Source organism: Candoia aspera, chromosome 1 (assembly GCF_035149785.1).
Source record: "Candoia aspera isolate rCanAsp1 chromosome 1, rCanAsp1.hap2, whole genome shotgun sequence".
Taxonomy (NCBI): Eukaryota; Metazoa; Chordata; class Lepidosauria; order Squamata; family Boidae; genus Candoia; species Candoia aspera.
This window is the reverse complement of record NC_086153.1, coordinates 88,305,905-88,332,633: the sequence shown is the minus strand read 5'-3', so window position 1 is coordinate 88,332,633 and position 26,729 is coordinate 88,305,905. Positions and strand designations below refer to the sequence as shown.

General features: G+C 39.1%; 1 protein-coding gene across 4 annotated transcripts in view; it reads left to right on the top strand.

Moving 5' to 3' along the window:
• The window catches only part of UTRN (utrophin), a 398,463-nt gene that overhangs the window by 144,459 nt on the left and 227,275 nt on the right, over window positions 1-26,729 (top strand). For 3 of the 4 annotated variants that reach the window (XM_063309056.1, XM_063309084.1, XM_063309065.1), the window contains 2 exons: window positions 2,549-2,703; window positions 12,334-12,523. In XM_063309056.1, coding sequence (XP_063165126.1) covers window positions 2,549-2,703; window positions 12,334-12,523 — 345 coding nt within the window. Of the gene's footprint in view, window positions 1-2,548; window positions 2,704-12,333; window positions 12,524-21,604; window positions 21,958-26,729 lie in introns of those variants that run through there. The other variant, XM_063309074.1, reaches the window with a different exon arrangement.

The window sequence follows — 26,729 nt, the reverse complement described above, 5'->3', positions numbered from 1 at the left end:
GAATTATAAAAAAAACCTGAACTTGTGATTGATTCCACTGCTGAAGGCCATTATTTTACCTTCTGTCTATCTAACAATTGTCATTCTTTGGAAAGAATTTTCATTCTTTGGTTACAGATTCTTATTTTGTGAGATTAATGTCTGAGTTTTTTGGACTATAATTTAATTATTGTAATTAAAGAAATTAAAAGCAATACGTTTCTGAGGATATCTACAGCAAATACAAGTTAATTGCTGCCTGCAATTGTATACAATTTTCCTTAGCTCTGTTTCTGGGTTTTGTCATTCCTACAGTTTTCAAGGAATGAACAATCACCTTGGCATCATATAAGAGATATATCCATATCCCTCATCTTTATTTTTATACTGTGAATGGAATACCTTGCATTCTCACTGTAAAAGCATCTTAACTTACAGATTTCTTTAAAAGATTTCCAAAAAACCACTGGAATATAGAAGAATATTTAACCTAAGGGAATCTAGATAATTGATAAAGTATTTTTTTTCCCTTACTATTGTGATAGAAGCCTTATATTGGGAAGACAACAGTAATTTGCTTCTGCTAATTTGTATTTATCATTCTAGGGTAATGTTTGATTGTTCCATTCGTAGTAATAGATTTTCCTATAGAAAAATGGAATCTTAAACAATTATTGAATCATAATACATATCAAGAATCTTATAAGAAAAATAAGAGTCAAGAATATTTTCTGATCATAGCCCTGCATTTTATTTATTCTTTGAATACAGATGACTATGCATACTGATTCATCAGTACTACGTTTCTCCTATATTTAGAAAATAAATGATTTCTATAGCCTTTATGCTCTTTTTATTTGACACCTCTATGTTTTATTTATGAGAGTTTAAATAAGAAATAAAATTCTGATGTCAAAAGCAGATAATAGTATAAGCTTCCTTTGTATGCTGACCATACCTATATATGGAAAAGTAGTGCTCTATTACTTTAAGACTGGAAAGAAAATACCTGAAAAATATCAATTGTATTTATTTGCAAAGCAAAAAAAAAAAAGCCTCATGAGAAGCTTTTAAATGATTATCCAAATATCCTTTTTTAAATCAACCCCCTATCTTTCTCCTTGCCACCTTCAGTTGCTAGTCACTTGAGCAGGACTTTTTCTAATCAGAATATTTTTTCTGCTAAAGTTGTAAAATGTGATTTCAGTGACGCTAACAGATGCTCTTTAAAAAGTTTCTGAACTTAAATTCCAGTTTTCTGCAGAGAGTCTGCATTCTGCTGAAGGCTTATGTTTTAGATCAGTGGTTTCTCAACATTTTTGATTATGTAACCTTATCAATAAAATTTTCCTTGGGCATGCATGCCCAATGTATGTATGTTTACTTATAAATTACATATGTATGTACAAATGGATTGTGTACTATAGCCAAAAATAGAAATTAAACATGGCCAAAATAGAGATTTAAAAAGGGATGAGATAAACTATGAGATAAATATAGACAGTCTGATATTTTCTTCCTGCACCTAATGGATCATCTTGCACACTTCATGTTGGAGACCACTGCTTTAGGTTGTAGGCTGAGCTGGAAGAACTTGAAACAAAAGATATAACCATTCTGTCCTTTCAAGTAAAGTATGTTCTGTTGGGGAAATAGGAGGCAGGGTTGCTAACATGAATTTCCAACATTTTTGTTCCTTCTTATCTTTGTAGTGCTAGATGCATTAGTTAGGAAATAAGATCAACTTTGCTTTGCTCTCCACTTCCTAGTGTGCAAAGGCCACCGATAGAGAAACTCCTGGGAAGCATAAACTGTTTGGCATAAGTGGTCTCCCCACATCTGATATGATCTTGGAGTACCTCTTTCTCTCTATATGCCTTAGGGTGCAAACTCAGTGTAACCCATTTGAGTTCCTCTGCTTTCTTTAACTTTCTGCAGCTTCTGTAAGAAGAACCAGGAAGAGTTTGGCACATTGGTCAAATCACGCTACTGTACAGCTGCTGAATCTTCAACCTGCTTTCTTACTTTTGTTATCTTTCCCCTTGTTCTGCTATGATTCTTCATAAATTCTGTTGAGTGAGTTTTGTTCATAACCTGTCTCCCAGTTTGCCCTCCCAGTTTGCCTTTAGTCCAGTTATTCTGACAGAGCATGCTAGGAAATTGTTAATTATAAGACAGATATTTGGGCCTCGCCATTGGTAATCTTGCTGATTTCCCCTTCTCCCCGACTAAAATGTAAGAATAGTTTTCCACAACAATAACTGCTAGGAAAACTGTTCTATTCCTACAGTGGGAAAAATGAATTTGGCATGGATTTTCATTCGTATTGTTCATGGCAGCAACTTACTTTTCCTGACTTGTTTTGGATAATACAGATGGAGATATAGATGCTGTCCCCAGGCCACAAAAAAGTGGAATTCACTCAGTCCCATGGATTTCACCACTAGGAATTTGAACCTCCCCACCACCATGTATTGCTAAAATTTGCTGTTTTAGTCCACATTATAAACTTCTAATAAAAAACAACTGTACAATTAGAGATTTTAACTACTGTTTATTTACTTTTTAGATATTAATGCAAGAACTAGATAAAGGAGATGCCAGGATGATCTCATTTAATGATTTGTCAAATAAACTTCTTCAAGATTACAGTGGTGATGACACAAGAAATGTGAAGGAAATTATGAATCACTTGAATACCTCATGGATTAACCTGAAACAGAGGTGTGTATGTCTAAATTATACACATATACACTCATCTCTGTGTTTCTAAAATATGAAGAATATAAATTCTGTTACTGGAAGCAATATATGATTTAAATTGGGGACTGTTTTTTTTCTTATCATGGCAAGTATGGTTAAATCAAGAAGGCCTCATATTTTCTGTAGCTGTAGCAAGAATGGTATGTAGCTGATCAGTCTTCTGACTCTTACAATTCCTAGGCTCCAAATACTATTTTACAAAAACTTCTTAGGAAGAGGCGTATATTGGTTAAATTAAAAGCTGTACTGCTGAGCACCTGGAGATTATACAATTGGCTTTATACTAGATCTGCTTTAAAAAAAACAACCTAGAAACTTTGGTTTTATATAGATCCCATGGAATCACAACAAAGAAAACAGGATATTTTACATCGGCCCACCCCACCCGATCATCCAGAGGGGGCATGCTGTGGACCCCGTCCATAAGAGAATTTCATCTGACGGGGTCCAGGAAATGGGCCTTCTCTGTAGTGGCCCCCGCCCTCTGGAACATCTTGCCCCCGGAGGTGAGGCAGGCCCTTTCACTCCTGACCTTCCGGAAGGCCCTGAAGACCTGGTTCTGCTGTCTCGCCTGGGGCGGGAAAGTGAATATCCATCCTTGGGGGTGGCTCGCACCCTAGAGTCCCTCCCACCAGCCTGGATTTTATATCTTCCTTGGATTCTATATTTATTTACTGTATTTTATAATAATTGTTTTTATGAGATTTTAATGTTTATACTTGGAGTGTGATTTTATTGGAAACCGCCCAGAGTCCCTCTTTTGGGGGAGATGGGCGGTGGCTAAATTTGAATAATAAATAAATAAATAAGTGCCCTATTGAAATTAATTCTCTGGTGAGTTATTTCCTCTATTGCTTGCAAAAGCTCCCCCTCTTATAACATACTAACTCTTGGATAAGTAGATCACTTAAGAATATACTGTATGTACCCTAGATCCATGTACCCTAGATTCAGCAAAGGATCGTTACCTTGTCGTGGTGCTGGAGCTTGAGCACCTCAGTGATCCCATGAGCTAAACCGTGAAGGGCCACCCAAGACGGGAAGGTCATGACAGAGAGGTCAGACTAAATGCGATCCCTGAGGAAGGTAATGGCAACCCACCCCAGTATTCTTGCTGTGAAAACTAAATGGATCAGTACAACCAGAGATATGTCGGTATACCATCGGAAGATAAGACCCCCAGGTCGGAAGATGGTCAAAATGCTACTGGGGAGGAACAGAGGATGAGTTCAACTAGCCCCAGACGTGATGATGCAGATAGCTCAAAGCCGAAAGGATGGCTAGCAGCCGACGGTGCTGGTGGTGAATGGCGAATCTGATGTTCTAAGGATCAACACGCCATTGGAACCTGGAATGTAAGATCTATGAGCCAAGGCAAATTGGATGTGGTTCTTGGTGAGATGTCAAGATTAAAGATAGACATTTTGGGCCTCAGTGAACTGAAATGGACTGGAATGGGCCACTTCACATCAGATGACCACCAGATCTACTACTGTGGACAAGAGGACCACAGAAGAAATGGAGTAGCCTTCATAATTAATAGTAAAGTGGCTAAAGCAGTGCTTGGATACAATCCAAAAAACGACAGAATGATCTCAACTCGAATTCAGGGCAAGCCATCTAGCATCACAGTAATCCAAATATACGCTCCAACCACCGATGCTGAAGAAGCTGAAGTAGAGCAGTTCTGTGAGGATCTGCAGCACCTACTGGACAACACGCCTAAAAGAGATGTTATTTTCATCATGGGAGACTGGAATGCTAAGGTGGGCAGTCAAATGACACCTGGAATTACAGGTAAGCGTGGCCTGGGAGAACAAAACGAAGCAGGACATAGGCTGATAGAATTTTGCCAAGACAACTCACTCTGCATAACAAACACTCTCTTCCAGCAACCTAAGAGACGGCTTTATACATGGACTTCACCAGATGGACAACCCCGAAATCAGATTGACTACATCCTTTGCAGCCAAAGGTGGTGGACATCTATACAGTCGGTAAAAACAAGACCTGGAGCTGACTGTAGTTCAGATCACGAACTTCTTCTTGCACAATTTAGGATCAGACTCAAGAGATTAGGGAAGACCCACAGATCAGCTAGATATGAGCTCACTAATATTCCTAAGGAATATGCAGTGGAGGTGAAGAATCGATTTAAGGGACTGGACTTAGTAGATAGGGTCCCGGAAGAACTCTGGACAGAAGTCCGCAACATTGTTCAAGAGGCGGCAACAAAATACATCCCAAAGAAAGAGAAAACCAAGAAGGCAAAATGGCTGTCTGCTGAGACACTAGAAGTAGCCCAAGAAAGAAGGAAAGCAAAAGGCAAGAGTGATAGGGGGAGATATGCCCAATTAAATGCAAAATTCCAGAGGTTAGCCAGAAGAGATAAGGAATTATTTTTAAACAAGCAATGCACAGAAGTGGAAGAAGACAATAGAATAGGAAGGACAAGAGACCTCTTCCAGAAAATTAGAAACATCAGAGGTAAATTCCAGGCAAAAATGGGTATGATCAAAAACAAAGATGGCAAGGACCTAACAGAAGAAGAAGAGATCAAGAAAAGGTGGCAAGAATATACGGAAGACCTGTATAGGGAGGATAACAATATCGGGGATAGCTTTGACGGTGTGGTCAGTGAGCTAGAGCCAGACATCCTGAAGAGTGAGGTTGAATGGGCCTTAAGAAGCATTGCTAATAGCAAGGCAGCAGGAGACAATGGCATCCCAGCTGAACTGTTCAAAATCTTGCAAGATGATGCTGTCAAGGTAATGCATGCTATATGCCAGCAAATTTGGAAAACACAAGAATGGCCATCAGATTGGAAAAAATCAACTTATATCCCCATACCAAAAAAGGGGAACACTAAAGAATGTTCCTCCGCAAAGGATCGTTACCTTGTCGTGGTGCTGGAGCTTGAGCACCTCAATGATGCCATGAGCTAAACCGTGAAGGGCCACCCAAGACGGGAAGGTCATGACAGAGAGGTCAGACTAAATGCGATCCCTGGGGAAGGTAATGGCAACCCACCCCAGTATTCTTGCCGTGAAAACTAAATGGATCAGTACAACCAGAGATATGTCGGTATACCATCGGAAGATGAGACCCCCAGGTCGGAAGATGGTCAAAATGCTACTGGGGAGGAACAGAGGATGAGCTCAACTAGCCCCAGTCGTGATGACGCAGCTAGCTCAAAGCCGAAAGGACGGTTAGCGGCCGACGGTGCTGGTGGTGAACGGCGAATCCGATGTTCTAAGGATCAACACACCATTGGAACCTGGAATGTAAGATCTATGAGCCAGGGCAAATTGGATGTGGTTATTGGTGAGATGTCAAGATTAAAGATAGACATTCTGGGCGTCAGTGAACTGAAATGGACTGGAATGGGCCACTTCACATCAAATGACCACCAGATCTACTACTGTGGAAAAGAGGACCACAGAAGAAATGGAGTAGCCTTCATAATTAATAGTAAAGTGGCTAAAGCAGTGCTTGGAGACAACCCCAAAAACGACAGAATGATCTCAATTCGAATTCAGGGCAAGCCATCTAACATCACAGTGATCCAAATATACGCCCCAACCACAAATGCTGAAGAAGCTGAAGTAGAGCAGTTCTATGAGGATCTGCAGCACCTACTGGACAACACGCCTAAAAGAGATGTTATTTTCATCACAGGAGACTGGAATGCTAAGGTGGGCAGTCAAATGACACCTCGAATTACAGGTAAGTATGGCCTGGGAGAACAAAACGAAGCAGGACATAGGCTGATAGAATTTTGCCAAGACAACTCACTCTGCATAACAAACACTCTCTTCCAACAACCTAAGAGACGGCTTTACACATGGACTTCACCAGATGGACAACACCGAAATCAGATTGATTACATCCTTTGCAGCCAAAGGTGGCGGACATCTGTACAGTCGGTAAAAACTAGGCCTGGAGCTGACTGTAGTTCAGACCATGAACTTCTTCTTGCACAATTTAGGATCAGACTCAAGAGATTAGGGAAGACCCACAGATCAGCTAGATATGAGCTCACGAATATTCCTCAGGAATATGCAGTGGAGGTGAAGAATAGATTTAAGGGACTGGACTTAGTAGATAGGGTCCCGGAAGAACTCTGGACAGAAGTTGGCAGCATTGTTCAGGAGGCGGCAACAAAATACATCCCAAAGAAAGAGAAAACCAAGAAGGCAAAATGGCTGTCTGCTGAGACACTAGAAGTAGCCCAAGAAAGAAGGAAAGCAAAAGGCAACAGCGATAGGGGGAGATATGCCCAATTAAATGCAAAATTCCAGAGGTTAGCCAGAAGAGATAAGGAATTATTTTTAAACAAGCAATGCGCGGAAGTGGAAGAAGACAATAGAATAGGAAGGACAAGAGACCTCTTCCAGAAAATTAGAAACATTGGAGGTAAATTCCAGGCAAAAATGGGTATGATCAAAAACAAAGATGGCAAGGACCTAACAGAAGAAGAAGAGATCAAGAAAAGGTGGCAAGAATATACAGAAGACCTGTATAGGAAGGATAACAATATCGGGGATAGCTTTGACAGTGTGGTCAGTGAGCTAGAGCCAGACATCCTGAAGAGTGAGGTTGAGTGGGCCTTAAGAAGCATTGCTAATAACAAGGCAGCAGGAGACGACGGCATCCCAGCTGAACTGTTCAAAATCTTGCAAGATGATGCTGTCAAGGTAATGCATGCTATATGCCAGCAAATTTGGAAAACACAAGAATGGCCATCAGATTGGAAAAAATCAACTTATATCCCCATACCAAAAAAGGGAAACACTAAAGAATGTTCAAACTATCGAACAGTGGCACTCATTTCACATGCCAGTAAGGTAATGCTCAAGATCCTGCAAGGTAGACTTCAGCAGTTCATGGAGCGAGAATTGCCAGATGTACAGGCTGGGTTTAGAAAAGGCAGAGGAACTAGAGACCAAATTGCCAATATCCGCTGGATAATGGAAAAAGTCAGGGAGTTTCAGAAAAACATCTATTTCTGTTTTATTGACTATTCTAAAGCCTTTGACTGTGTGGACCATAACAAATTGTGGCAAGTTCTTAGTGGTATGGGGATACCAAGTCATCTTGTATGCCTCCTGAAGAATCTGTATAACGACCAAGTAGCAACAGTAAGAACAGACCACGGAACAACGGACTGGTTTAAGATTGGGAAAGGAGTACGGCAGGGCTGTATACTCTCACCCTACCTATTCAACTTGTATGCAGAACACATCATGCGACAAGCTGGTCTTGAGGAATCCAAGGCTGGAGTTAAAATCTCTGGAAGAAACATTAACAATCTCAGATATGCAGATGATACCACTTTGATGGCTGAAAGTGAAGAGGAACTGAGGAGCCTTATGATGAAGGTGAAAGAAGAAAGTGCAAAAGCTGGCTTGCAGCTAAACCTCAAAAAAACCAAGATTATGGCAACCAGCTTGATTGATAACTGGCAAATAGAGGGAGAAAATGTAGAAGCAGTGAAAGACTTTGTATTCCTAGGTGCAAAGATTACTGCAGATGCTGACTGCAGTCAGGAAATCAGAAGACGCTTAATCCTTGGGAGAAGAGCAATGACAAATCTCGATAAAATAGTTAAGAGCAGAGACATCACACTGACAACAAAGGCCCGCATAGTTAAAGCAATGGTGTTCCCTGTAGTAACATATGGCTGCGAGAGCTGGACCATAAGGAAGGCTGAGCGAAGGAAGATCGATGCTTTTGAACTGTGGTGTTGGAGGAAAATTCTGAGAGTGCCTTGGACTGCAAGAAGATCAAACCAGTCCATCCTCCAGGAAATAAAGCCAGACTGCTCACTTGAGGGAATGATATTAAAGGCAAAACTGAAATACTTTGGCCACATAATGAGAAGACAGGACACCCTGGAGAAGATGCTGATGCTAGGGAGAGTGGAAGGCAAAAGGAAGAGGGGCCGACCAAGGGCAAGATGGATGGATGATATTCTAGAGGTGACGGACTCGTCCCTGGGGGAGCTGGGGATGTTGACGACCGACAGGAAGCTCTGGCGTGGGCTGGTCCATGAAGTCACGAAGAGTCGGAAGCGACTAAACGAATAAACAACACAACAAAGAATGTTCAAACTATCGAACAGTGGCACTCATCTCACATGCCAGTAAGGTAATGCTCAAGATCCTGCAAGGTAGACTTCAGCAATTCATGTAGCGAGAATTGCCAGATGTACAAGCTGGGTTTAGAAAAGGCAGAGGAACTAGGGACCAAATTGCCAATATCCGCTGCATAATGGAAAAAGCCAGGGAGTTTCAGAAAAACATCTATTTCTGTTTTATTGACTATTCTAAAGCCTTTGACTGTGTGGACCATAACAAATTGTGGGAAGTTCTTAGTGGTATGGGGATACCAAGTCATCTTGTATGCCTCCTGAGGAATCTGTATAACGACCAAGTAGCAACAGTAAGAACAGACCACGGAACAATGGATGTGTTTAAGTTTGGGAAAGGAGTATGGCAGGGCTGTATACTCTCACCCTACCTATTCAACTTGTACGCAAAACACATCATGCAACATGCTGGGCTTGAGGAATCCAAGGCTGGAGTTAAAATCGCTGGAAGAAACATTAACAATCTCAGATATGCAGATGATACCACTTTGATGGCTGAAAGCAAAGAGCAACTGAGGAGCCTTATGATGAAGGTGAAAGAAGAAAGTGCAAAAGCTGGCTTGCAACTAAACCTCAAAAAAACCAAGATTATGGCAACCAGCAAATAGAGGGAGAAAATGTAGAAGCAGTGAAAGACTTTGTATTTCTAGGTGCGAAGATTACTGCAGATGCTGACTGCAGTCAGGAAATCAGAAGACGCTTAATCCTTGGGAGAAGAACAATGACAAATCTCGATAAAATAGTTAAGAGCAGAGACATCACACTGACAACAAAGGTCCGCATAGTTAAAGCAATGGTGTTCCCCGTAGTAACATATGGCTGTGAGAGCTGGACCATAAGGAAGGCTGAGAGAAGGAAGATCGATGCTTTTGAACTGTGGTGTTGGAGGAAAATTCTGAGAGTGCCTTGGACTGCCAGAAGATCAAACCAGTCCATCCTCCAGGAAATAAAGCCAGACTGCTCACTTGAGGGAATGATATCAAAGGCAAAACTGAAATACTTTGGCCACATAATGAGAAGACAGGACCGCCTGGAGAAGATGCTGATGGTAGGGAGAGTGGAAGGCAAAAGGAAGAAGGGCCGACCAAGGGCAAGGTGGATGGATGATATTCTAGAGGTGACGGACTCGTCCCTGGGGGAGCTGGGGGTGTTGACGACCGACAGGAAGCTCTGGCGTGGGCTGGTCCATGAAGTCACGAAGAGTCAGAAGCGACTAAACGAATAATCAACAACAACACCCTAGATCCACACACCCATACTCTGTTTCAATAGCTAAGGAAAAGGGAAGGAATATCCAGTGCATTATAATGGGGGCTTAAGTACCATATGGGGACACGGTGGCGCCGTGGGTTAAACTGCTGAGCTGCTGAGCTTGCCGATTGGAAGGTCGGCGGTTCGAATCCGCGTGACGGGGTGAGCTCCCGTTGCTAGTCCCAGCTCCTGCCAACCTAGCAGTTTGAAAACATGCAAATGTGAGTAGATTAATAGGTACCGCTTTAGCGGGCAGGTAACGGCGTTCCATACCGCTTTGGCGGGCAGGTAACGGCGTTCCGTGTAGTCATGCCGGCCACATGACCACAGAAGTGTCTACGGACAAACGCCGGCTCTTCGGCTTTGAAACAGAGATGAGCACCGCCCCCTAGAGTCGGACACGACTGGACTTAATGTCAAGGGAAACCTTTACCTTTGCCTTAAGTACCATATACTGTTAATTTAAGATAAGAGAAGCGGACCGAAGAGGTAAGAGAAGCTGACCAATTATGTTTTGTTGACAGAAGTTTTTTGCTGTGACTCTGAAACTGATGTAGCAGAATCTGTTTCCAAAGCACCTTTTTAAAAGATGAGAGTCTACTAAATTGGCATTTAATAGACAGTTATGGGACTCTTGTTCCTTCCCCCCACCCCAGTCGGTGAAAAGACTGTCACTTTTACTTCCTAATCTAAAGTAATAATGGTTTGGTTCTAATTTCACTTCAATTGAGGAAGGTTCTGCTAAGAGGATCTTTTCAGTGGTGGTATGACAGTTGTGAAATACCTTCTGCATTTCATATCCCTAGCATTTATATTGTATTCTTTTCAGCATCAAGTGAACTCTATTTCCTTTCAGGTAATTTAGCCTTTCATATGTTAAAAAATGCTTAACATTTTTAGATCTTTCCATTGCTGTAGGGTGTTACTTAGATTTTATTATGACATTTTACTCTGTTTTTTAAAGCATATTTTATTAAGTGTTCTTACTTTATGGTTTTAAGTTCCATTTCATTAACTATCCAGGATCTTTCATTAATGGGAGAGATAGAAGTATAATAAATAAAACAGTTCAGTAATACAAAAAATATACAAAGATTTTTGTCCTTGTGGAATTTAAATACAGTTACTTTAAACACTGATGTGGATACTTCCAGTCCTGAAAGTCTGATTAAGACTGAGTCTCATATCTACAACATAAAATGATATAAAAATGTATAAAAATTGTTTCACATTTATAAGACGTAATCGCATGTATTTTGGAGAAAAATAGAAATGGAGGAATATTCTGTTACTCATCTCTAATTGGGTCACAGATGATATATAACACAAAAGTTCACTGATGTTTATATTTAATTGATCCATAAAATCTTTGTTATGGATTCAAAGTTGGGTGGATTTGGGCCTCTTATATTGCCTGTAAGCACTGGAGAACTAATGTTCTTTAAGCTGCATTGACAGATTTTAAATGTTGTGCCTTTTGTGTGAATAACATTTGCAAAATGCCTAGTTGCTTACAGTTGAGATGAATTATGTAGGGAAACAAGATAATAGAGCATGTGATATTTTCTTTTACTGTGCAGATGGATACTATCTTGGGGGCAGGAGGTTAAGCAAGACCTGTTGGGTGATTTGTTTAGATTTAGTTTTTGGGTTAGAACTGAATGAGTTTTAGACCTCATGCCTGCGTTATATCATTTGTTTTTGGATGCTTATTTTTATTTTGTGTTTTGATTTTGGTTTTAACTGTTGCTTGCCACCTAGAATCACTGTTGTGAGATGCATAGCTATATAAATGGCATAAATAAATAAATTTCAATTGCCTAAGTAAGTTATAAAACAAAAAATATCAGGATCTCTTTTTAACAACATTGTGGTTTTAATATACAGTATATGCAAGTTCAAAGAATTGTTTTCATTTATTGTGAAAAGCTTTTTCATTACTCACTCACAACCTCCTAAAGGTGTGTGCGGTTCTGTTCTGCATACCTGCGGTTTCATATCCTGATAATAGCAAGAAGAACAACTCAGTAATTTTCATACATTTTAAGTTGCACATTAAAAGAGTACAGCTCTTATTTCCTAAAATGGATGTGACATACAACAAATGCATGCCAGCTGTGTGGAGTCACACAAATGGTGCCTTCTTCTCACTTTTCTGAGGTCACTGATTTTTTCCTTCCCTTCTGTAGAACTTGCAATAGGCAGAATGGTTTGGAGGCTGACCTGAAGACAGTACATGCCTTGCGCAGAGACCTTGAAAAGTTCCTCAAGTGGATACAAGAAGCAGAAGCTACAGTTAACGTCCTTGCAGATGCATCACAACGGGAACCCACTACTCAGGCCAGTGCTCCTGGAAGGGAACTGAAAAAGCAGATTGAGGTAAGGGGATGGCTAGTTCTGCGTGTGGGAATATTCTCTGTGTTTATAGACTTAAAATGGTCAAAGCCATTTTCAGCAACTAAATAAACTCAATAAAGGGTAACTAAGATTAATGCAGAAGGTAAAACTTGTCAGCAGAACATAACTATTTAAAGGATGGACATGAAATGACTGCTGAAAGAGAGGGAGGTGAGTTGTTAAAATTGAGAACATGTCTCCTGCAAGTGATCGGAGAGCAAATGTTTTATTATTGGCTTGATATATTGTTTACAGTAGCTTTAAAGAAGCATCCCCCAATCTTTTAGCCTTCTGGAGTTAGGGTGTATACTCCATGATTAGCCAGGCAACAAAGCCAGTATTGGTGCCTTACAGATCTACTGAGACAACCCTAAACTGAGATTTCCCTGAATGGCAACTTCCTAAACTGGAACACCAGCCTGCCCTGCTCTTCTTTGAGTCTGATTAGAAGGAAATAAGAGGCAGTTTTTGCCCATTATGTTGCTATGAGTGATCTCCTTTTATCTGTTTACCAGGAAGGAAGGACTGCAGTATGTTTGATCGGCAGGAGGAAGGAAACTGTGCAGGGGTATCTTACTTTTTCTCAACACATTTGGGTCTTGCACTTTTCCCTGTCACACACACATTGTCATTCACTCTGGTTGGGGAAAAAAAACACACACACAACCCAGCCTGTCTGTTCTGCATCAGCTTTCTCTGGAGGCTGACCAATGATAAGGCATAGTTGCAAAAGAAAGAGGGAGGAAAAAGATGTCAGTAATAACTTTTCTTGGTCTTTATAAATAGGTATGGGTAAATCCACACTAATGAAATTAAAAGAACAGCTATAAATGCCTTCATCTTGTTCATATTCATTTAATCAGTTTCTTTTATATTTGTTTCTGGCTATTTTGAAGATGTGTAATTATAATGTTACCCATTATCTATTAACATCGGTAGATTGCTCAGTTCATGGCTTCCTTTTACCCCCAACCAGATGAAGCTTAAAGTTATAGTTGCTGCAGTTCATTCAAATGCTACAACAAATCTAAATTTCACGTTCATAGATGGCATTAGATGAATAAGTAATTTAGAATGTGCTCAATATTGATCCTAAATTTTTCTATGTTGAAAGTAATTGCAAGACAGCTTTTGTGTTAAAGCAGCCTTAACATAATTCAGGGACAATTGTATTTTGAAGGCAGTTTGGAAAATGACTGGGAGTATCTCAACATATGGTAACTTTTAATCACAGTTCATTGTGATTTCAGTACTGAAGTATTGGCAATAGTAGGACAAACCTCATCTCCATTTGCAATTATTGTAATTCTATAAAAAGCTGTCACTCTTTCTGATGAGTTTCATGATTGCTTAGTGGTACATTTGGGAAGCTGAGGGCAAAGATGCAACCATATTAATCTTGGTATCAATATACATTCTGTTTGGGAAAATACACCTTTCAAGCTCTGTTGAGTAATATAATTGAAGCCTGCTCAGTTTTCTTGGAGGTGTTCTTATATTGGGGAAGACTTTAATAGGGAAGCCCTGTGTTACATCACATAAACATTTAATAGTTATTTTCATCCTGAAGGCTTTAATGCATGTATGCTTTCTCCTTGAATCATCTGCTTTCAGAATCATCTGCTACAATGTAGTCTTTCTCTCTTGCAAATAGATTGGACAAAATGCATACTTCATAGATAATCATGCAAATGAAGTGGCCAACATTGAAAAAAAAGCCATTTGATGGTCAGCAAAGTTACATTTGTTTTTAGCAAGTGAAAACTTGTGAGTCATACAGTAAACGTGCAGAACTATGGTGCAAGCATTCCTTTATAGAGTTATACCTAAAATCCAGATATCTGAGGTCTCTGTTGCAAGACATGGGGGTTGGATACATGCTTGCTAGTTTTCAGAAAACTTCCATTGTTTGGAAAGGACTTTTTAAAAAAAACTCTGGAGGCTATCTTTGCCTGTGATTTCATGTGCAAATAGTTATTTTTTTGTTGCCCACATAAACTTCTCTCTCCTGTTACAATAATAATCTCTCTTTTGCAGGCTATTTGAATGCAGAACCTACTCAGTTGGTTGCTTAGAGGTTAATGGAATAGTGAAGGATCTTGGATTGTCTCTTTATGTCCCTTTGAATGCTATTTTTTTCAGTTGACTGATCATGGGTGTCAGTGTTGACAATTTCATTAGCAAAAATTCTCAAGCACACTTCTCACATTGCCTGGATCAGAAAAGAGGTGGCGGTGGTACCTGGGGCAGGGGGTGGAGAGCTAATTCTGGAGTTTTTATATTTTCTTTTTTTAAACAAGGGTCATTTGAAAATACATGAATAGTTCAGTGAACAATACCAGTTCCCTAAAAATGAATTGATTGAGGCAATGCAGTATGTAATCAAAGTAAAGCTTGATAGCTTGACATTCCGTTATTCCTGGAAAGTATCATTTCTGTCATTTTTATTAGTTCTTTGTGTTCCTTCTTCAGCCATGCACATTTTGAGCCAATATACATCCGATAGCTATTTGCCAGGCATTCCGGACTAGCTGCTGTTGAAGATGAATGAGTTCTACCTCAGCGAACAAAGGAGATTCTCCATTCAAATATAACAGAGATCACCCAAACATGAGAGAGTACATCTGGTGTCTCTCTCCATGAGCAAATGCAATCTGAGATGGGGTTGAGCTCTGACTAGATGTATAGCTAAATTCTTCTCACATAGAACAATAGGTGTGTGTGTGTGTGTGTGTGTGTGAGAGAGAGAGAGAGAGAGAGAGAGAGAGATGCACCTTCACTGCATACACAGTGAAAAAGGAAGAGTGCAAAGTATAGTCTGTAATACTGATAAATTATGTAATTTGCATGCATTTTGAGCTCCTCAGTGGGGGGATTTCTATTGAACATTGAAGTCTGTCTTGTAGTTTTTTTCCTAAGTGCTTCACAATAAAACCATAACAATCTAATGTAAATTAAATATCAGCACTGTATAGGAGAAGAGCTCCTATTGTCCTGAATTAGGTTACTAACATGTTTCACATTATGTCATTGATACATTTAATTTTGGTACAGTGTGCTTCTGAAGTGTGGCTGAATGAGATGTTTGAACTGGTATGAGGTTATTTTCTGGCATCTAGTCTTTCATGTCATATGAATTATTTTTAGCTATTTAAGTAATGTCTACTTGTATTAGACAAGGAACTGCATGTAATCAGATAATTTTGTCTGAAGAGGTTCCAGTGTGCTTATAAGGGATTATACACATAAAGGAACAGGCAATATACTGCTTATTATGTCCTGTCCTTAAGACAAGTACTTGATTGATGTTTTTTAAAAAACTTGGGAATTTGCTATGCATTTCTTGTATTTTTCAAGGAAGAAAATTATTAGTTAGTTTTGTTCCACTGCCTATGGTAAGGCTATTTTAGTTGGTTTGCTGCTCAAGACACAACCTAATATGTGATTTGTGATTTGTTTACATGCCTCGCATATCCTTTTTCAGGTGTTGAAGTTAAGCTAAGGGAAACATTCATTAAGTAGAAAATACCAATGGTAAAATCTTTCATCCTGTTTATTATTTCACTTTTTATCATGAAACAGCACTTCATAATTCCCTGAAGTATGTGCTATGAATGACTGGAAGAGATGAACACATATGCCTCTTTGAGATTTGTATTAGAGTTATATTCTGCCTTTTGACAGGAAGTTCAAGTGGTATACATTGTGCTCCCTTTTCCATTTTTCCTCACAACAACCCTGTGAGGCAGGCTGGGATGAGAGAGAATAACTTGCCAAAAGTTATCCAGTGAGCTTTTATGGCTGGGGATGGACTTAACTTGGGTCTTTCAATATCTTAAGTACTGCACCATAGCATCCTAAGCAAATAATAAAAAAAGGAGGATTATGATATTTGGGGGGCCTTAAACTTGTATTGATGTTATTTCCTGGACTGTATTTCCATCCAGTTACTTAGAGAACTAGAAAGCCAAATATGACCATCTTCACTGCTTAGCAGTCATCCTAGAAGTTGGGACTGACCTTTTTCATCTATGTGTCCGGGCCTTCAGGAGAAATTAGAATAAGGGAACTGTGCCCAGTTGAATCCAGGTTTCTGTCTATCTGTTAAAGAAAATAAATATTTGCTGACTAAAAACTCTGAAAATGTCATTGAGACTGTATTCTTGGTAACATGCAGGAAAGAAATTTAAACTGGATCTTACTGAAAATGTTTATTTAAGCCCAAAGTGATAGTGTCAAAATGGACTGTTTGGATTACATGCTAGAAACATTATAACATTTAAAAAAATGCTGATAGGGTTGGAATGAAGCTTGTGGATGGCAGCATGAAATGAAATATTCATATATTAATGAAACAGAACTAAACCAAAATTAGTAAAGGAGTTACTGTATACTGTCAGAAATGTTCTTGCCATGTGTTAGAGAGAAAACGTTCTATTTTAAGGAGATTGGTGATGCGGTAAGGAACATTGATTCCAAACATCAGAAAACACATAAACCACCTGAACAAAATGTAGGCAAGCAAATTCCTATGCATTTCTAAGTTAATTGGACACCTGAAAAAAAGTGTTAGGCTGGCTAATTGTTCTGTAAAAAAACCAACACCGCTACAACTATAAATCAACTATTTTACTGACACCCCTGTTTAATCTAGAATCCTAAATAGCATCAGTAGTCTATATGGGAGATGACCAGGGCATGAGTGACCGTGCAAAGGGCCTCCAGGTCCAGGAAAGGGAGTAACTGGCACACAATACGAAGTTGCACAAAGGCCCTCTTGGCCACGACTGCCACCTGCTCTTCGAGCAGGAGCTGTGAGTCCAGCAGGACCCCCAGAATCCACACCAGGTCTGTCTGGGGCAGTGCAACCCCATCCAGAACTAAAGATGTTCAATTGTCAGATACCGAGGAGCCCCCCACCCACAGCCACTCCATCTTACCAGGGTTCAGCTGAAGCCTGTTGTTCCCCATCCAGATCCCCACAGCCCCCAGGCACTGAGAGAGGATGGTCACAGCATCACTTACTTCACCTGGGATGGAGATGTATAATTCAGTATCATCAGCATATTGATGATACCTCACCCAGTGGCAATGGATGATCTCACCCAATTTCATACATATTTATCTATAAATGCGTTAAACAATCAAAGGCACATCTTCTCACTTCCTTGATCTACTCCCTGCTGAGTATGGAACCATTCACTAAGCATTCTATTTGTTCTTCTGTATGCAAGTCAAGAGTGCTTCTTTGGGTTTTTAATTTACTTGGTGCTGAAGACATTGAGGTTTGTTTGGATGCAGAGGTAAATCGTTGTTGATTGTTACCTGCATGACGTAAGGTTTGAAAATCCTCTACAGCCTTTCAACTTATCCAACGATGTGCTTGGTGACAAACTTATTAGTCTTATTTATGGTTTGGGGAGCAAGCCCAATTGAACATTGCTTTCTGAGCTTATTTCTGCAATCTCTAGTTCCAGTTCACACTAACTGTAGTTCATTGGGCATAGAAGCAAAGAGTTCTGACATGTTCCATGGGGCTTCAAGGAATTTAGTATTAAGTTCAAATGCTGCCAACATATATGGCAAGAAGTAGAAGTTAATTTAAAAGTACTCATTATGAAACTGTTTAAAATAGCACCTAGAATAACGGATGGCCAAGAAGGGCTTACTTTACGTTGGCTTGGAATCTGCCAGACCTCAAGGGTAGGGGAGTTTTCCCTTCCCCCTTTTGATTCTAGCCGTCATTCTCTGTCTTCACTTTTGAATGTCCCAGTATTTTGTGTATTATTATTAACTGATATATTAGATTGTTAACCAATGCAATCTCTGTCTCCATTCTTTTCCTTGTTCCATAACCTAATCAACAAATAGCAAATTTATATCTTTCAGCATCTTTGTCTTCTAGGGAACAATTGGATCTTACTGTTGAAATAATACACAATGTATTCTTACAGTACTAAGTTCAGTAAATGTCCTAACAGCCAGGAACCACGCTGAGACAAGGATTAGGTCTCTAGTGCTTTATTACTGCTACATTAGACAGAAAATCCTAACAAACTGAAGAAGCGTGGGAAAACCCAGACAGATAAACCCCAAAGGTTAAGGCAGGTCTGATCTGTGTCTCTTTGAATGGCTGCTTAACTCCTCAGTACTACGCATGCGTTTTCCCCGCTGGATAGGGGCCCCCTCCTGCTCGCTATCAGTACTCATGACAGTATATGTAGATAATGTGAACAAACTGATTCATGTTTTTTCATCGTCAGGCATTTTCTGTGCTCCAAACAAAATCAAGTTTACAGGACCTTGGAAATTTTGGATAGCTAATTTTAATGCACTAAGTAGTTGGATACAAGTTCAGCAACACATAGCCATATGTATGCATGCATGCATGCATGGAAGTATTATTTCTTACATACATAGCTTTCATTTTCAGAACTGAAAATATGATCGTGGAAATGACTGACCCATGAATTGCTTTTTATTCTAAATGGTTATATGCATTTAGAAGAATCTAATTACTGATGTATATTTTGATTTGTTCATAAGATAGAATGCAGAAACCTCCTAAATTCTCATTGAGGCCTTTTCAGAGGTCACCATCTTATGGGTCACTATCAGGGGAAAATATTTTTTTACTTGCAGTATCCTATCTTTGGAATACCGTTTTCAAATATTATTGATATTTTAAATGGCAAAGTCAACCTTTATAGTTGACCTGCTTTTATTTATTTGGCTTTGCTTGCTGCATATTGATTACTTTGTTGTCTTTTCTTGATGTCTGATGCTTTTGTTGTTTTTTAACTGTGATTTTCTAACATTACAAGGTTTTTATTATTGCCTTGGATATTTTGTTAGGAAAATAAGTCATCCATTCTTAAGTGTATAATGCTGTATATTCCTAGGGAAGGTTACAAAGTTGGTTTTTACACATAAACACACACCGAGACCTACACACATAGAATCAAGAAACTAGGTTCTAAATATTAAATGTAGTATATCAAAGCTTTCATTGATTTTGCTAATGGCAATAAATTGGTTAGATGTACAAGAAGAATTTTTGAAGTTCTAGCTGGCGGAGGCATAAAGGTCATCTTCCTGCGGAAATGGATCCAATTAAATCATTAGAGTCAGGCAACCAGAATTGGCTATCTTTATAGCTTGTGACTTTTCTATTCTGATGCCTCAGCCAATCAATATATGGAGGCTCTAATCACATGCAAAAAAGAATGCTCCTATTTTTTGGTTGCATGCCTTGGTGAACCATTTGCTTCCCTGGATTTTTGAGCAGTTGCTGGAGTTAAGTATCAGTCTGCTCAGCACCCAGATGCATAAATTGACTGGTTCTTTAACACAGTTGGAGTTACCGTGTGGAATTCAGAAAAGCAAAAGCCAATGTTAAAAGTAATATAATTCTTCCTAAATATGTAAGTCATTAGTTTGGTAAGAAAACATTTGAAGCATCGAGGAGTTGTCATTGTTAGATGGTTCTCCTATTACTTCTTCTCATGCTGTTCCAATAAGGAAGGGAACATACATTCAACAAAGCAGCCACACACACACACACACACACACACACACACACACACACGGGAATGGTAGTAGCAGGTACAGTAGAAAGAGCCATGTAAAGAGTGGTTCCTGGCACCTGAGAAGTTCTTTCCATGTGATCCCTGCCCATCTCTTGTGGTTTCAGCTTCCTCCTCATGCTAATGTGTCACGGAGCCGTGCAATTATGCTGCTTTTCCAAATCAGGCTTTTGAGTTTGTAAGTTGGAACTATTAGGAATGGTTTCAAGCATAACTGAGGATGACCCACTAAAATTTGGTTCTTTATACATAATATCTGTCCATCAATTCTATTTATGGTTGGAAATGAATTTTTCCATAATTTATATTGTCTTGTGTGGATTTTCCTTTCCTGAACACCATGTTGGCCAGTTTTCCTCATCACAATCCTCTGTGCAGCGTGCTTGCTCACTGGTTTTGAATAGGAAATACAGTGGGTGATGTGAACGTTAGGCAAGATGGTGGGCTGGATGAGTTACTTGCTTCAGTGATCTAGCTGCGTTCTGCCTAAAGCACAGAAACTAAATAAGATGAAACTTACTGCCCTATTGTAAGAACCCAAGGTTCCTATTGAAGTTATGTGTTCCTTGGTGTTCTATCCCATCTTTCTTTCCGCCATCATAAAAGACAAGGTGGCATATCTAGGGTTCCCAGGCATTATTCTACTTGGGTAGTGGCCTGATTATCCTTAGACGGATGGTGCTTAAGCTAGCTTACAGCATCCTCTGCCTTTGAAAACATGGTGTAACATGTGATAACTTTGCCACATTGGGAGTATGTTCTTGCTGCTAAACTCACATTGTCTCTCGCAGCAAGAGAGATTAAATGACACTACTTGTCAGAGTTTATCAAGATTTAAAGCTGTGAAGATCCTGACCAGGGAGGAGACAAGAAGGTAGAGTAATCAAACATCTAAAACCATTTTTAATTAAAATCAAATCTTGATGTCTCTTGCTCAGTGGAGAAGCTCTAATAGGAGATTTCACCAGAACTACATTCGTACTTCTGCATGTAGAATTATTCTTTTGGGAGCTCTCGAGGCACATTAGCTTGAGAGAGTTTTCACGAGATAGGTTTTGCCCCTGTAAATCCTCCTGTGGTGGATAATAATCTAGCTTTTGGAGAACTGCTGCTATGTGATTTATTAGCTTTTAATGTATGGCTGCTATAATTAGGGCAGGTATCCCTCTGTTCTCATAAGATTTAGAGCAGGCTGTGTGATTCGCTTGCTCCGCAGCTCTGGTAGCGCTGCTTTCAGTGTGCGGGTGACAGCATCTTCCTCCGGAGTGAGGGAAGGAATGCCGTTCCCTGTCTTTGTATGAAGCCTATCTAAGAAGAGAACTATTGTGATGATGTCAGAGCAGGCTTCCCGGAGGAATTGTGCTTCATCTCTGCAGCTCTAACTCGTCAATTAATCAACGTTTGCTGGTATGTAGTTCTCCACTTCGTAGCAGGCATCTCTGTCTGATCAACAACTTCTGTTTTTCTGGAACTGCTGAGCAAACCCAGCCTTGGAGGATGCAGGCAAGCTTTCCTTTTTGTATGTATTTGGCTCTCTAGAAGAAGAAATACTTTTAGCATGATGCTTACTGCCTATGCCTTTGAGTCTGTCCCTTGGAAAAGCTGCTTTGGAAGCGAGCATGCTCAGAAAGCTGGCAAATCATTGTCCAGCGACCGAGAGGAAATGCTGGGTGCTCTTCATTTATAATGCAAATTCTGAGGTGCCTTCAGAAGTGTGGCAAACTTAAAATGATGGCGGTGGTGAGAACATCACTGCAGAAAGTTGTGGTATTGTTACATCGCTTGCAGAGAATGGCAGTTTCATCCCCACGTTATCAAAAGCTTTGCAAGGTGAGTAAAAATTGAAAAGCAGGACTTTGCTGTTCCATTTCAAGAATACTTTGTGTGGGAATGTTGATAGAAATACATTCTTCCAAACAGGTCTAATGTCCGGCGTGAGTAGTATGTCTTTGTAAATACTCATTCCAATTATAGAGCTGTACAGCTATTTCCTTAGTTACTTTTTTCTAAGTCATAAGTAGGTAGGTATTGTTGGAAATTCTCTGATGTGCAAAGTGAACTTGCAAGGTTAGTCTAACCATTCTTTTGCACAGATAAGTACTGTGTTGTGGAAATTAATGCCTTTCTTCTGTTTAGAAAGGGAGGTTTGCTGCTTGCAGATTTGCAGCTGGAGCTCCATTTATCATAGGATTTTTCTGTTAGCAGTTTCACCTTTTTCCTGATTTAATTTTCTATTAAAAAGTTACAAATAATGCAGCACTTCTCATGCCAAAGGAGTTGATGGTGACCCAGGGGTTTTGACAGTAACTTGAACTTTTAGTGCTCTTAATGGACTTTTTGTTTTCCTTTTTGGAGATTTAAAATTGCTGCTCCACAAACTGCACCATTGTGGAACTTTGGTTTTGTAGAAGTGAGTTTTAGAACGTGGAAAAAGTTAACTTTAGTGATCTTGAACTGTATCATTAAAGTTCAGTAACTTCAAATTTTAAATTATCTACTAAAAGTCATGTTTAAACCAGAACTGGAGTGGGAGAGAGCAGGTCAGCAAGGATTCTTCTGGAAGGTTATTGAAAAACTGAAGTCTTTTTTTAAAAAAACAAAACTTTGGAGCATTGTAGCAACAAAAGTGAATCAAGTATAATTATCAGAGTAGAAAATCATTTGGCTGTGTGGGGTAGAACTTGTAGAATTCTTATTTTTGGATTTAATCTTCGCTAGCGTCTTCAATGTGAAACGATGATTTATTCTGAATAATGATTTTCTATCATTAGATATGTATGAACATAATGTAAATGTATTAGAATCTTGGACAGCCCACCTTTATTTTCATTACTTCTGGAACATATGGAGGAAATAGCAAGCATTCAGAAGTCAGGCAACAAATCAGACTATTCTATTAAAGATGCAACTTTTCAAGAATGGTTGTTTGGCTTTTTTGTTTTGGTCAATTACAAAAATAAATTGCATAGGTTTATGTTTATTGTTTCTTTCAACTGCAGACTCTCTTGAGCAAGGATCAGATCTTATTTGCACAGAAATAGTATGTAAACATACAGTATAAGTTTATTAAATGCTACATATGAAGTAAAAAGTTTTCACTGTGAATGTGTATAAATGTAATATTGTTTTCCTTACATAAAGACATACATCTTTCATCCTAAGGAGGAAAGCTAAATCAAAGTATTTATTTTTGGAATGGAACACTGTGGAAGCCTATAGTGAAACACATCACTTGCCAATGGAATATTTAAAGGTTTTACTTTGGAAATGGGATTCCACTTGTGTTTGTCACGTAGAAATCTGTACAGCCTGGAGCAGTTAATTGGATATATAAATCTTGTTCAAAATGAATATTTTCTGAGGGAGAAAGAGTAATACCTTAAATTACATAAGGTTGGTTGTTTCCAGTTGGCATTTGAAGTATTTTAAGTTGCTTGTAATTTTCACCCTAGTGCCATTGGGGAAATAGGCTGCAATCTTCCACCAGGTGTCAGTGTAAGGCAATAATAGATAATTATTTTTCATTGCTTAATGGGCTAACAAATTTCTCCAAAATAATGCAGTGTGAACTGCAAATGTAAAAACTATCATCAAGGAAGTAATTAACTGAACTGTTGTGTGTTCATTTTATTATTACTAGTTTGCAAAAAACCAAAATGAAACAAAATGAAAACCTGAAATGCTGTCCATGAACATGTGCAGCAAAAATCCTTTCTTTTTATTATAATCCTCATATTCAGCTCTGTACTTCAGTGTCTTTTGAGTATTTTTTTGTATGTTAACACTATTTTGGCTGTGATAGTAAAACTATTAACAGGGCTGGTATGTGAAACAAGAGAAGGTTTAGGATTTAAGTTTATTTAAAAATTTTACATTTAAACTATATTGCAACCTTTAGAAATAAGACTGGGGAAAACTGCTTGTAAATTTTGCATATTAAATATAAAATATTGGAAGTCTAATATAGTTCATAAGTACGTTTTAAAAAAAATAACCTTGTTTATTTTGTAGTTTAATGGTTGAATAAAATACAGTATATCTGATAAATATATTTTATTGGTTAAATCTAATGATGTGTCTCTAATGGTGAGCCTGCATAGAAAGTAAGCTTTTATGAATATGAATTCCTTTCTTCTAAGGAATAAGAAGACCATTTTTACAGATTTTCTTCTTGCTCTGTAACATTCCAACACATTACTTTCCATGCTCTTCTGGAGGGTTAACCAATTCCTGAGAGAGTTGGATATAATCCATCATCAGCATTGACATGAAAAAAGTTCCCAAACAACAAAGGAGGGAAACCACATTTCTTTGGCTATGGTGTTCCCATCAGTTTTTCTGATATGAGTGTATGAGACCTCTTCAGAGAAAGTGTAATATTATTCTTCAAATCCTAGCTTGCCACTTTCTGAGGCAATCTGACAATTTTGTGAGGAGCAAAACAGTTCTTGCTTGCTTGTTGGAGCCCAGAAGATCAGTATATGTAGGCACGAAACAATGGTTTCCTCCTTATAGCTCCTTATGGTATGACAACAATGGCTTCCTCAGGAATAATCAGAAGCTCTCAAGGGTAGAAAAGGCTAGATTTTTACTCTTTTCCCTTTATCAGCTTTTCAACAGATGTGCAGGTGTTCCCATATACATCAAAATTCCACAACCTTTGAAAGTTCTTTTGAACCCTGAATTCCAAATAACTAATTTAAGTATATCACAGATTATTCTGTGATCAAAAATTGCAAATATAATATTATAATAAAAAAGTAGGAAAGGCAGCTGTTACTTCAAAGGGATATAATCTTCTACTACAAAACATACATTACAACAGAGGAATGGAAAATGTATTTAGAACATATATACAAGGGCATATCTGAAATCCTAGTCCAGTATGACATAGGCTGATTTATACAAGATTCCTTTTGTTGTGAAGATACAAAACCAACACTAAGCTCACTCTGACTCTCAGATATGGGTATAATAATAGTTTTTCTTAATCTTAATGTCTAATTACCCACAACAATTTAGCATGAGAAACAGGACTGAAATGCAATTTTCTAGAAATAATATAAATGATATTTGAATCAATGTAATACAAGTTTTGTCTAATTTTATATTTTGAATCCCAATAATTCAGTTATTTAAAAGTGCTATGTATGAATATCCAAAGAGGCCCAGGAAAATAATTTATATTGAGTGAAGCCATCCAAAATTTGGTACTAGTCATAAAATATGCATAATGGCATAATTCAAGATTGGAAAATCCTAAAGTCCTGTCTTTAACTGACTACTTTTTCAAGATTATCTTTACAATTTAAGAAGCCCTTCAAAAATTATGGAACAAATTTCAGAGATGCAGTTTGGTGTAGTAGTTAAGTGCTAGACTAGAAACTAGGAGATTGAGAGTTCTAGTCTTCCTTTAAGCATGGAAGCCAGCTGGGTGACTTTGGCCAGTCACTTTTTCTCAGCCTAACCCTCCTTGCAGGATTGTTGTTGGGAACATAGGAGGTGGGAGCAGTATGTACACTGCCTTGAGTTGTACAAATAAAGGCAGGCTATATATCAAATCTCCGCAAAGGATCGTTACCTTGTTGTGGTGCTGGAGCTTGAGCACCTCAATGATGCCATGAGCTAAACCGTGAAGGGCCACCCAAGACGGGAAGGTCATGACAGAGAGGTCAGACTAAATGCGATCCCTGGGGAAGGTAATGGCAACCCACCCCAGTATTCTTGCCGTGAAAACTAAATGGATCAGTACAACCAGAGATATGTCGGTATACCATCGGAAGATGAGACCCCCAGGTCGGAAGATGGTCAAAATGCTACTGGGGAGGAACAGAGGATGAGCTCAACTAGCCCCAGTCGTGATGACGCAGCTAGCTCAAAGCCGAAAGGACGGTTAGCGGCCGACGGTGCTGGTGGTGAACGGCGAATCCGATGTTCTAAGGATCAACACACCATTGGAACCTGGAATGTAAGATCTATGAGCCAGGGCAAATTGGATGTAGTTATTGGTGAGATGTCAAGATTAAAGATAGACATTCTGGGCGTCAGTGAACTGAAATGGACTGGAATGGGCCACTTCACATCAAATGACCACCAGATCTACTACTGTGGACAAGAGGACCACAGAAGAAATGGAGTAGCCTTCATAATTAATAGTAAAGTGGCTAAAGCAGTGCTTGGATACAACCCCAAAAACGACAGAATGATCTCAATTCGAATTCAGGGCAAGCCATCTAACATCACAGTGATCCAAATATACGCCCCAACCACAAATGCTGAAGAAGCTGAAGTAGAGCAGTTCTATGAGGATCTGCAGCACCTACTGGACAACACGCCTAAAAGAGATGTTATTTTCATCACAGGAGACTGGAATGCTAAGGTGGGCAGTCAAATGACACCTCGAATTACAGGTAAGTATGGCCTGGGAGAACAAAACGAAGCAGGACATAGGCTGATAGAATTTTGCCAAGACAATTCACTCTGCATAACAAACACTCTCTTCCAACAACCTAAGAGACGGCTTTACACATGGACTTCACCAGATGGACAACACCGAAATCAGATTGATTACATCCTTTGCAGCCAAAGGTGGCGGACATCTG